Source organism: Oncorhynchus nerka, linkage group LG18 (genome assembly GCF_034236695.1).
Source record: "Oncorhynchus nerka isolate Pitt River linkage group LG18, Oner_Uvic_2.0, whole genome shotgun sequence".
NCBI classification, from domain to species: Eukaryota; Metazoa; Chordata; class Actinopteri; order Salmoniformes; family Salmonidae; genus Oncorhynchus; species Oncorhynchus nerka.
In genome coordinates, this window is record NC_088413.1 from 33597034 (window position 1) to 33608906 (window position 11873).

At 41.8% G+C, this 11873-nt stretch overlaps 1 protein-coding gene across 1 annotated transcript; it reads right to left on the reverse strand.

Annotated features, from left to right (window-relative positions):
• Nucleotides 1–5891: 5891 nt before the first annotated feature.
• On the reverse strand, nucleotides 5892–9088 carry LOC115146558 (coiled-coil domain-containing protein 110-like). The gene is made up of 2 exons (XM_029688646.2): nucleotides 7583–9088; nucleotides 5892–7323 (listed from the first exon to the last, which is right to left on the reverse strand). Exons 1-2 carry the CDS (start codon nucleotides 8988–8990, stop codon nucleotides 7232–7234), a joined length of 1500 nt encoding a protein of 499 aa, XP_029544506.2. The 5' UTR covers nucleotides 8991–9088; the 3' UTR covers nucleotides 5892–7231.
• Between the last annotated feature and the right edge of the window lie 2785 nt (nucleotides 9089–11873).

The following is an 11873-nucleotide window of genomic DNA, read 5'->3' on the forward strand; positions in this document are numbered from 1 at the left end:
CTGACTATAAACAAGGGAATCCAATGTAAAACCTCACCAACTGGATTGTAACGTCCAGTGCATGCTTATTAGCCGTGTTAGTGTAACGGATGTGAAACGCTAGCTTAGTTAGCGGTGGTGCACGCTAAAAAGTGACGGTGATGTCACTTGCTCTGAGACCTTGAAGTAGTAGTTCCCCTTGCTCTGCAAGGGCCGCGGCTTTTGTGGAGCGATGGGTAACGATGCTTCGTGGGTGACTGTTGTTGCAGAGGGTCCAACTGAAACTACATGGGGCATGGGCTGCACCCCAGCCACAAATAGAGCCGGGATGATACCCGTATCGCAATATTTTTTAGATGGCAAAAATTCAATCATGAGGCAGATCAATCTCTTTGGTCCTTTGAAAAACTTCTGTATGAATGAATGAATGACATTTTATTTGTGTGTCAAATCGCCAATTGGCAACCCGTCCCTTATGGGATTAGGTGACACATAAACAAACATTACAATAATTCACCGTGGTAATAAAATGCTAATTCCTCTTCTAGTGTTCTCTGCATTGCGCATCGCATAAAGAGTGAAAAAATGTCAAGTACAAATCTATATGTAATAATAAATAAGGTTATCCAAACAAGAATTATATCTCTAGAGCAGTAAAATAATGTACATACATACACACTGTATATATACGCATTTTTACAAAACATAGAAACGGAAGGCATTTGAACCCAGTCTGGCACAAAGAGAAGATTCTTATGGGAGACAAGCCTATACACAATCTTTATACACACGTACCATTTACCACATAGAAGATTCATATGGGAGACAAGCCTATACACAATCTTTATACACACATGCCATTTACCACATAGAAGCTGAATATTTTTTACAATTTAATTATAGGTAGCCCTTTTTCTTTTATTCCAGGCTTTACCTAAATATTCCGCAAACGTAAATACACAATAGACAAAAAAACATTCAGTTTATCCTCATCGCTCAGCCACATAATGCCAAGGTATATCTGGTGTGCTTTCTGGAATAAGTTGTGGTAGAAAGGGCAATAGAAGATCAAATGAGTTTCATTCTCTATTTCTTCGAGGTCACAATAGTTACATAGTCTTCCTCTTCCATTTCACCACAATACCTGTTTCAATACACAGAGGCAATATCCCTGATCTGACCTGTTTCAATACGCAGAGGCAATATCCCTGATCTGACCTGTTTCAATACGCAGAGGCAATATCCCTGATCGGACCTGTTTCAATACGCAGAGGCAATATCCCTGATCGGACCTGTTTCAATACGCAGAGACAATATCCCTGATCTGACCTGTTTCAATACGCAGAGGAAATATCCCTGATCTGACCTGTTTCAATACGCAGAGGCAATATCCCTGATCTGACCTGTTTCAATAAGCAGAGACAATATCCCTGATCTGACCTGTTTCAGTACGCAGAAGCAATATCCCTGACCTTACCTGTTTCAATAAGCAGAGACAATATCCCTGATCTGACCTGTTTCAGTACGCAGAAGCAATATCCCTGATCTGACCTGTTTCAATAAGCAGAGACAATATCCCTGATCTGACCTGTTTCAGTACGCAGAAGCAATATCCCTGACCTTACCTGTTTCAATACGCAGAGGCAATATCCCTGATCTTACCTGTTTCAGTACGCAGAGGCAATATCCCTGATCTTACCTGTTTCAATACGCAGAGGCAATATCCCTGATCTTACCTGTTTCAATACGCAGAGGCAATATCCCTGATCTTACCTGTTTCAATACGCAGAGGCAATATCCCTGATCTTACCTATTTCAGTATGCAGAGACAATATCCCTGACCTTACCTGTTTCAGTACGCAGAGGCAATATCCCTGATCTGACCTGTTTCAGTACGCAGAGGCAATATCCCTGATATAACCTGTGCACATAGCAATCTCTTGCTTTTAGGTAGGTTATACATAATATATCTCTCTCACAAACAAATTCACCGTTAATGTAACAAAAGGTTCTCAATTTGGGTCTATAATTAATCTCCTCCACCCATATTTTTCCACCCATATTGCATCATATCTATGTCTCCCTTAATTTGGTTTTGGTACAGATGTTCACAGTCAGACTGTTGAAAAAGGTCAGACGTTTCAGTTGCCCAGGCTCCCCATATGGATAGATCCCACTGAAAAATGTCTATAGTATCTCCATGCTCCGAGCTATTCTGGCAGTAGGCATATCTAACAGTCTATTCCAAAGTCTCACCATGCATGCCTTCCATCTCACCTCACAGGGTTCCCAGAACACATGTGGAAACCTAAACAGTAATGTACAGCTCTGTTATGGACATGTTCATTTTAAAATACCTCTTAGCACCCCACACTCCTGCTGAATAGTCCAGAACAGGACTCACGCATGTCTAATACAGTTTAGAATACGCAGCGTAACCAATATCTTTCAGTGGTTTAGTTTTTCCTGTAACTCCCCTAAGAGCTCTATTCGCTGAGTCGGCCAGGGCAGATGGTCCGTATAGAAAGGTCAAATGTTCATCAATAAAAATTCCCAAATATTTATAATTGCTAGTAAACTCAAGAAGAGAACATCTCTTAGTACCTGGTTTCTAAAAGTCATTATCTGTGTTTTTGTCTGGTTGAGTCTCCATCTTTTACACCAACAGACTGCACATAATAACATGTTCTGCAGGTCTTGTTCTGTTTCTGCCATCAAAATAATATCATCAGCTTACAAAAAGATACTTCGCATTTCATCATCATATCTTACTCCAATATTTAACTGTTTCATTTCTTTTGCCAAATCATTTATAAACATAGCAAACAAAGTCGGTGACAAGGCGTCTCCTTGTTTTACACCCGAGGTTGTGGGAAACCAATCTGTACGAGATTAATTAACACGCACACAAGCAATTGGTACTTTGTAAAGAGACTGGATTGCGTGATCAAATTTCCCATCAACCCTGGTCATTAACCAACTATAGGCTGAAATATCCCTATTTACAAAATCAAAAGCTTTCTGGAAATCAATGAAACATGCAAAAGTAGGCTTCTCTTCGTGTAATATATTTCTGATTACTGTACAGACAGAGAAGATGTGATCTATACAGGCTCTGGATTTACATAAAACATTTTGTTCTTCCAGCAGAATGTTCTGATCCTCCAAAAGGTCATTAGCCTATTGTTGAGGATGGATGAATATAAGTTTATTAAGTACGGTTTATAAATTATGCCTCTATAGTTCAATTGCACTCTCGGGTCATTTTTTGAAGATTTGGGAATGGGATTCAATATAGACTTATGCAAAGTGGATGGCAGTATAATGTACTCAAGACAAATTTGGAGCAAATCATGAAAGACGTCAACTGCCCGAGTTACACCAGGAACGCACAATCCCTCCATCAGTGCTCAGACTGTCCGCAATAGGCTGAGAGAGGCTGGACTGAGGGCTTGTAAGCCTGTTGTAAGGCAGGTCCTCACCAGACATCACCGGCAACAACGTCACCTATGGGCATAAACCCACCGTCGCTGGACCAGACAGGACTGGCAAAAAGTGCTCTTCACTGACGAGTCGCGGTTTTGTCTCATCTGGGGAGATGGTCGGATTCACGTTTATCGTAGAAGGGATGAGCGTTACACCGAGGCCTGTACTCTGGAGCGGGAACGATTTGGAGGTGGAGGGTCCGTCATGGTCTGAGGCGGTGTGTCACAGCATCATCGGACTGAGCTTGTTGTCATTGCAGGCAATCTCAACGCTGTGCGTTACAGGGAAGACAACCTCATTCTGACATGACCCTCCAGTATGACAATGCCACCAGCCATACTACTCGTTCTGTGTGTGATTTCCTGCAAGACAGGAATGTCAGTGTTCTGCCATGGCCAGCGAAAAGCCCGGATCTCAATCCCATTGAGCACGTCTGGGACCTGTTGGATCGGAGGGTGAGGACTAGGGCCATTTCCCCCAGAAATGTCCGGGAACTTGCAGGTGCCTTGGTGGAAGAGTGGGGTAACATCTCACAGCAAGAACAGGCAAATCTGATGCTGTACATGAGTAGGAGATGCACTGCAGTACTTAATGCAGCTGGTGGCCACACCAGATACTGACTGTTACTTTTGATCCCCCCTTTGTTCAGGGACACATTATTCCCTTTCTGTTAGTCAGATATCTGTGGAATTTGTTCAGTTAATGTCTCAGTTGTTGAATACAAATATTATCTCTTGTTATGTTCATACAAATATTTACACATGTTAAGTTTGCTGAAAATAAACTTAGTTGAAAGTGAGAGGACGTTTCTTTTTTTGCTGAGTTTAGTAAGCAAAAAAGTGTTAAACAAATCAAAATATATTTTTTATTTCTGAGATTCTTTAAAGTAGCCACCCTTTATCTTGATGACAGCTTTGCACATTCTCTCAACCAGCTTCATGAGGTAGTCACCTGGAATGCATTTCAATTAACTGGTGTCCCCTGTTAAAAGTTCATTTGTGGAATTTCTTTCATTCTTGATGCATTTGAGACAATCAGTGATGTGTTGTGATAAGGTAGGGGTGGTATACAGAAGATAGCCCTATTTGGTAAAAGGCCAAGTCCATATTATGGCAAGAACAGCTCAAATAAGCAAAGAGAAACGACAGTGTATCATTACTTTAAGACATGAAGGTCAGTCAATTTCAGTCGCAGAACATTTCAGATGCAAAAACTATCAAGCGCTATGATGAAACTGGCTCTCATGAGGACTGCCACAGCAAAGGAAGACCCAGAGTTACCTCTGCTGCAGAGGATAAATTAATTAGAGTTACCAGCCTCAGAAATTGCAGCCCAAATACATGCTTCACAGAGATCAAGTAACAGACACATCTCAACATCAATTGTTCCGAGGAGACTGTGTGAATCAGGCCTTCATGGTCAATTTGCTGCAAAGAAACCACTACTAAAGGACACCAATAATAAGAAGAGACTTGCTTGGGCCAAGAAACACGAGCAATGGACATTAGACCGGTGGAAATCCGTCCTTTGGTCTGATGACTCCAAATTTGAGATTTTTGGTTCTAACCGTCATATCTTTGTGAGACAAAGAGTAGGTGAATGGAGGTTCTCCACATTTGTGGTTCCCACTGTGAAGCATGGGGGAGGAGGTGTTATGGTGCTTTTCTGGTGACACTGTCCGTGATTGATTTAGAATTCAAGGCACACTTAACCAGCATGGCTACCACAGCATTCTGCAGCAATACGCTTTCCCATCTGGTTTGCGCTTAGTGGGACTATCATTTGTTTTTCAACAGGACAATGACATACCTCCAGGCTGTGTAAGGGCTATTTGACCAAGGAGAGTGATGGAGTGGTGCATCAGATGTGGGAACTCCTTCAAGGCTGTTGGAAAAGCACTGGATGAGCTGGATGAGAAAATGCCAAGAGTGTGCAAAGCCATCAAAGTCATCAATGCAAAGGGTGGCTACTTTGAAGAATATCAAATATATTTTGACTTCGTTTCACACTTTTTTGGCTATTACATGATTCCATATGTGTTATATCATAGTGTTGATGTCTTCACTATTATTCTACAATGTAGAAAATAGTCAAAATAAAGACAAATGAGTAGGTCTGTCCAAGCTTTTGACTGGTACTGTATATAAGAGGGTTCTAACATTGTATTTTCCATTTTAGTTCTCAGGGAACACAATTCTTCCTCCAAATATGCCCAATTTTCATTACCCGAGAACAAACTAGCAAACCCCTTCTCCCATTCCTTAAGTACCTGTGTAACATCAGAGTTCAATCCCCCCCCCCTCTCCGCCCTTCCCTGACTTCCATTGGAATTTTCTTATGTCGTTTTGGTCCTAACTTGTTTATTTGGCTCCAAAACTGTTGAGGATTTCTTGTCTGTATCTCCTCAAGGTGTAATAAATGCCCTCTCTGATATCTCCGTTTGAATAAGTGCAAAACTTTTAAACACATTCCTAAAATGTTCTCTTTTATTTCTATCTTTACACTGTAAAAAAATAAGTAGTCAGCATTACTGACAATAGATCCATTAACTCATCATTCCGACAAGGCTTGTTCGGCTTCTAAACTTTCCCCTTAACATTACTGCATTACTTTCCCCTTAGCATTACTGACAATAGATCCCTTAACTCATCATTCCGATAAGGCTTGTTCGACTTGTAAGCTTTCCTGGGCTTTGGGGCTGTATTCTTTTTTTGCATCAGAATATATAATTTCACAAAATGTTTCATACCACACAGCTAAATCAAATAGTGTTTCTTGTCATCTTTGCATAGTTTTGATGACTTCCACCAGAGCTCTACATGCCATTTCAGAACACAGAAAATAATTTGGCACATTTCTTTTCTTACATTTAGGCCTATGTGGGATATGTATCTTTTGCCCCAAGTGATGCACAGTAATACCTGCTTGAGAAAGTTTGTGGCCAACAGAAAATATCATAAATAAAAGAGAATGATGAGGAAGTCTACTTTTTTCTCTCCAATTAAGTCAAAACATCCACATTCTACAACCATATGTGGGGGTAACACCTTAAATTCCAAACAAGTTTGTAGACAGTTGTGGAGGGTAACTATATAGTCCACCACAGCTTTTTCTTTGCCAGATATGGATGTAAAGTTATCGCTTAAGGGGAATATCCTTCCATTAATGATATACATTTTAGAGTCTCGAAGGAATTCTAATAGGGTTTCCCCATGATGACTAACAAAGTCATCCAAAGCAACACGCGATGGAATATCATTAATATCATTTATATAGTCATCTAACCTCCCAATTCCACTGTTACGACTGTTAAGATCCCCACATATGTAAAATATTTTGTGCTTAAGCTTAAAAAATAAAGAAATTGTGACTCTGGATAACGATGTTTGTTTCCAACATTAGGGCTGTTTTCCTAAAGAAGTTAAATTGCTTTGTGTTTTGTTTTCCTGCCACATTACTAACGAGTATCGTAATACTTGTATCGTCCCGGCCAAAGCCACAAATTGCCTTGACATGCCATTTATCTAAAAACTATTATAAATGATAAATAACACTGACAAAATATTTTGAAAAGCATAATATAATCAGGGAAATAAAATCTGTACAGTGCATACGGTACATGACCTTGTGAAGGGCATATTGTTGGTAAAGTGATGCAAAGAGCTCTACGGTAGGCTACAGTATGCTTCACCTCTCCTGACCCCTCGTGGTATGGGAGGTAGAGGTCAACATCCAGTCTGCCTGGCCCACTAATCCAGCTTCAGCCTCATTCATTCTGATTGATGATGTTTTTGTTTCTCTGGTCTCTCAGCTCCTCCTCCTCGAAACGCTTCCTTATATGAACAATTGCCTCTCTGCCTACACAGTCCAAAGAAGAAGAAAGAAGAAGTCTTTCAAGACATAATTATGAGCTCCAGGACTAGTGGCGATGTCTCTACTTTGAACATTTTCATCTTCTGTCAGCTAAATACTTTTAATAATCATATACAATAGACACAGTAGCTAGATGTTCAAACATTCTTTTGCATTCAGAATGACCTTGAATGAAAATGAATAACCTTTTCAATACACCTAAACTAAATGACAAACTGTAAAAATGGGCTCTTTTTAACCTTACCTACAGGGCCATCCAGCATTTCTCTGGTAATAGGGCTGCTGTTCAGAGGCTGCCTTGGACTCTCTTGCTGCCTGGCTCCACTATCATTACCATCAGTCACCACATGTGACCCTGCTAATATCCTGGTACTGGCGACGGGGCTCCTCTCTCTCAGCTGCAGCGAGATGCTACTGCTGAGCTCGATGTACTCCTGGTGGAGCTGCCGCACCTCCAGCTGAAGCAGGTCTTTCTCCTTCTGCACCGTGAGCAGACAGCTTTCCAATATGGCCTGCTCTTCCCTCAGCTGCTTGGCTCCGCCCTCTGCCTCCTCGCCCCTCTTGACGCTCTGTTTGAGGTTCTCTCGTAGTGTCTTGTTCTCCTCTTTGAGATGGGCCATGGCGCCCGACGTGGCCTTGCGCTCTTTCCCTACGCTGTCCAGGATGCGTTCGGCCGGGTGTTTGTTGCCCGACGAGGCCGGAGTGCTGCCGTCCCTAGTTGTGCTCCCCTCAAGGGAGCTTCTCCTCCAGGCCCCCAGCCGATGGAGCTCGGGCCAACTCATATCCAGCTCATTCGTGAGGTGGCTGACCTCCCTTGCCAGCGAGGCCATTCGGTCCTCCAGCTGCCCCTTCTCCTGGGTAAGCTGGGTGCAGAGATTGTTGGCCCTCTCTAGTTGAACCCGCACCTTGTTGTCACTACCACCTTCTTTAGGCTCCTGAGCCAGGTGGTGATCCCTGGATCTCTCCCATGCCTGGCTCCCGGCCTCAAGGGCGTCGACGAGTCTGTGGTTCTCTGCAGCCTGCTGCTTGTTGAGCTTATCTAGGGTTTTATTCGAGGCTTTGAGGTCCTCATACTTTGGGAGGATCCTCTTGAGCTCGCGGACGCAATCTTTGCAGTAGTCCTCTGTCTTCTGCAGCTTCCTCTGCAAGTCCTGTTTCTCTTTCTCCAAGTAAACACACCTGTCTTCCAAGGACAGGCTCTCCATTTTGAGCATCTCTCTAGTCCTAGTCTCCTCGATCTTGGATGGTGTATCTTGCCTCTGACTTTCTGGGTATGTTTTGGCCATGTTGAAAGTGACAGGGTGTGTAATGAGTTTGGAGGTGGGACTGTGAGTGTGACCACCAGGCATTTTCTCTGAATTGTTGTTGCCACTCGTTGAGCCTGAGACATTGTGATTGGTCGAAAATGGGCGGTCTTCTGCCATGTTTTCTCTTATCTTCTTGTTGAGGCTGAGGTTGTCCTCCTCCAGTGATACCAGAGCGTTTTTCAGTCTGTCCACCGTATTCTCCAAATCGAATATCATCTCAGATTTGTAGTCTGCTCCGAGAGCTCGGTCTCCTGAGCCACTACGTCTCGGGGAGCAGTCAGAGTCGAATGAGAGTGAATGCCTGTAGGATGCTCCATGCATCTCTGATTCATTTGTTTCTTTCATCAATGAAACATTGTTCAACTTTTCTGAAGATATCCCTGATTTGCTGTTACAGTTATGAAGAAGAGGCTGAGTTTTCTTCACGTGCTGTGAAACTGGTGTGGTCCACTCAACCTGAAACGAGTGCAAGGAATGAGTGAGAGCCGTGTTGCTTTCATTTAACCATGAACCATATTTTCAATAATACAATATTCTTGTGGGTTTAACACAGATTTGTACATACAGATGAAGTCGGAAGTTTACATACACCTTCGCCAAATACATTTAAACTCAGTTTCACAATTTCTGACATTTAATCCTAGTAAAAAATTCCCTGTCTTAGGTCAGTTAGGATCACCACTTTATTTTAAGAATGTCAAATGTAATAGTTGAGAATTATTTATTATAGCTTTATTTCTTTCATCACATTCCCAGTGGGTCAGAAGTTTACATACACTCAATTAGTATTTGGTAGCATTGCCTTTAAATTGTTTAAATTGGGTCAAACGTTTCAGGTAGCCTTCCACAAGCTTCCCAAAATAAGTTGGGTGAAATTTGGCCCCTTCCTCCTGACATTGCTGGTGTAACGGAGTCAGGTTTGTAGGCCTCCTTGCTTTTCAGTTCTGCCCACAAATGTTCTATAGGATTGAGGTCAGGGCTTTGTGATGGCCACTCCAATACCTTGACTTTGTTGTCCTTAAGTCATTTCGCCACAACTTTGGAAGTATGCTTGGGGTCATTGTCCATTTGGAAGACTAATTTGCGACCAAGCTTTATTAACTTCCTGACTGATTGAGATCTTGAGTCTTGAGATGTTGCTTCAATATATCCACATAATTTTCCTGCCTCTTCATGATGCCATCTATTTTGTGAAGTGCACCAGTCCCTCCTGCAGCAAAGCACCCTCACAACATGATGCTGCCATCCCTGTGCTTCACGGTTGGGATGGTGTTCCCTCGGCTTGCAAGCCTGCCCCTTTTTCCTCCAAACATAACGATGGTTCTTATGGCCAAACAATTCTAGTTTTGTTTCATCAGACCAGAGGACATTTCTCCAAAAATTACAATCTTTGTCCCCATGTGCAGTTGCAAACCGTAGTCTGGCCTTTTTATGGCGGTTTTGGGGCAGTGGCTCCTTCCTTGCTGAGCGGCCTTTTAGGTTATGTCGATATAGGACTCGTTTTACAATGGATATAGATTATGTTGTACACGTTTCCTCAAGCATCTTCACAAGGTCCTTTGCTGTTGTTCTGGAATTGATTTGCACTTTTCGCACCAAAGTACGTTCATGTCTAGGAGACAGAACGCGTCTCCTTCCTGAGCGGTATGACGGCTGCGTGGTCCCATGGTGTTTATACTTGCGTACTATTGTTTGTACAGATGAATGCAGTACCTTCAGACGTTTGGAAATTGCTCCCAAGGATGAACCAGACTTGTGGAGGGCTGCAATTTATTTTTCTGAGGTCTTGGCTGATTTCTTTTGATTTTCCCATGATGTTAAGCAAAGAGGCACTGAGTTTGAAGGTAGGCCTTGAAATACATCCACAGGTACACCTCCAATTGACTCAAATTATGTCAATTAGCCTATCTGAAGCTTCTAAAGCCATGACATAATTTTCTGGAATTTTCCAAGCTGTTTAAAGGCATAGTCAACTTTGTGCATGTAAACTTCTGACCCACTGGAATTGTGATACAGTGAATTATAAGTGAAATAATCTGTCTGTAAACAATTGTTGGAAAATGTATTTGTGTCATGCACAAAGTAGATGTCCTAATCGACTTGCCAAAACTATAGTTTGTTAACAAGAAATGTGTGTAGTGGTTGAAAAGCAAGTTTTAATGACTCCAACCTAACTGTATGTAAACTTCTGACTTCAACTGTAACGTAAACTCGTACATCACCTTGGTCCGTACAATTGCCCTTATTTTTAGCGCCCCAAAAACGTAATACTTCCAGATCAACTGTAATGTCAGTACCATTGTCAAGCACAATTTCTCTCCTTTCCAACAGAATCAATTACATGATCTAAATGCTGCCCGTTTCTGCATAATTCAAGCAGGCAATGAGCCCCGTCGGGTATTTTTTTAAATGGCGGGTGGGGAAGCGAAAATAATGCGTGATAGTGAGAGATGTTGTATGGGAAAATTGCTTTTTTTCACTCGATCTGTCCAACTTATCACCTTATTGCCTCTAAAATATAAATAAAACACTATAAAGACTTTATATAATGTGTCATTATATACCTATTTGAAGGTTTGTGTCAAATTTGAATCTGGTTTTTAGGGCGGTGCTAAAGTGATCTTAGAAGTAAACAGCGGTTTTGAGATTGATGATCGCATGCAATGACGAAAAAAATGACTAGGTATCCCCCTTATCCCCGTCACTGTCCATTATTTGTTTTTAAAGGATGATAGAAGTGATACACCTGGTGGAGAGAGATTGTAAGACAGAAATAGTTGCTTTATGCTTGCTGTACGTTACGACATGACACGACACGTCAAGATGTAACGGAGGGTCAGTTTTTTCAACTTTTCTCAAATACTATAGAGCCATTACCATGTCTATCTAGGCTTGAATAGAAACCTAGTTCACACCCCCAATTTTGACTTCAACACAGTCGCTACAGTCCCATTAGTTATCTTTGTAGCCTTGTTTGAATGTGGCGGGTGCGCACATTTGTACGGAATGGGGTGAGTTTACGTTACATATTCAGCAGCCATTCTTTATTAGCCTACTCTCCAACAAGTAGGCCTCGCATAAGGAACACTTAAGTCTTTCATCATGAAAGCCTAGTCTATATTCTGTATAACAATCATCGAGCAATGTCCATTACATAAAAAAAATGCCTAGTGCAAATGCAGAACATGATATGTCGTCATTATTAACATTCAACCTCGTTGCCTTCTC

Coding starts and splice junctions, on each gene's coding strand:
- LOC115146558 (XM_029688646.2), bottom strand. CDS start 8,990: ATGAAAGAAACAAATGAATCAGAGATGCATGGAGCATCCTACAGGCAT. Junction 7,324..7,582: donor AATGCTGGATGGCCCTGTAG/GTAAGGTTAAAA, acceptor TGGACTGTGTAG/GCAGAGAGGCAATTGTTCAT.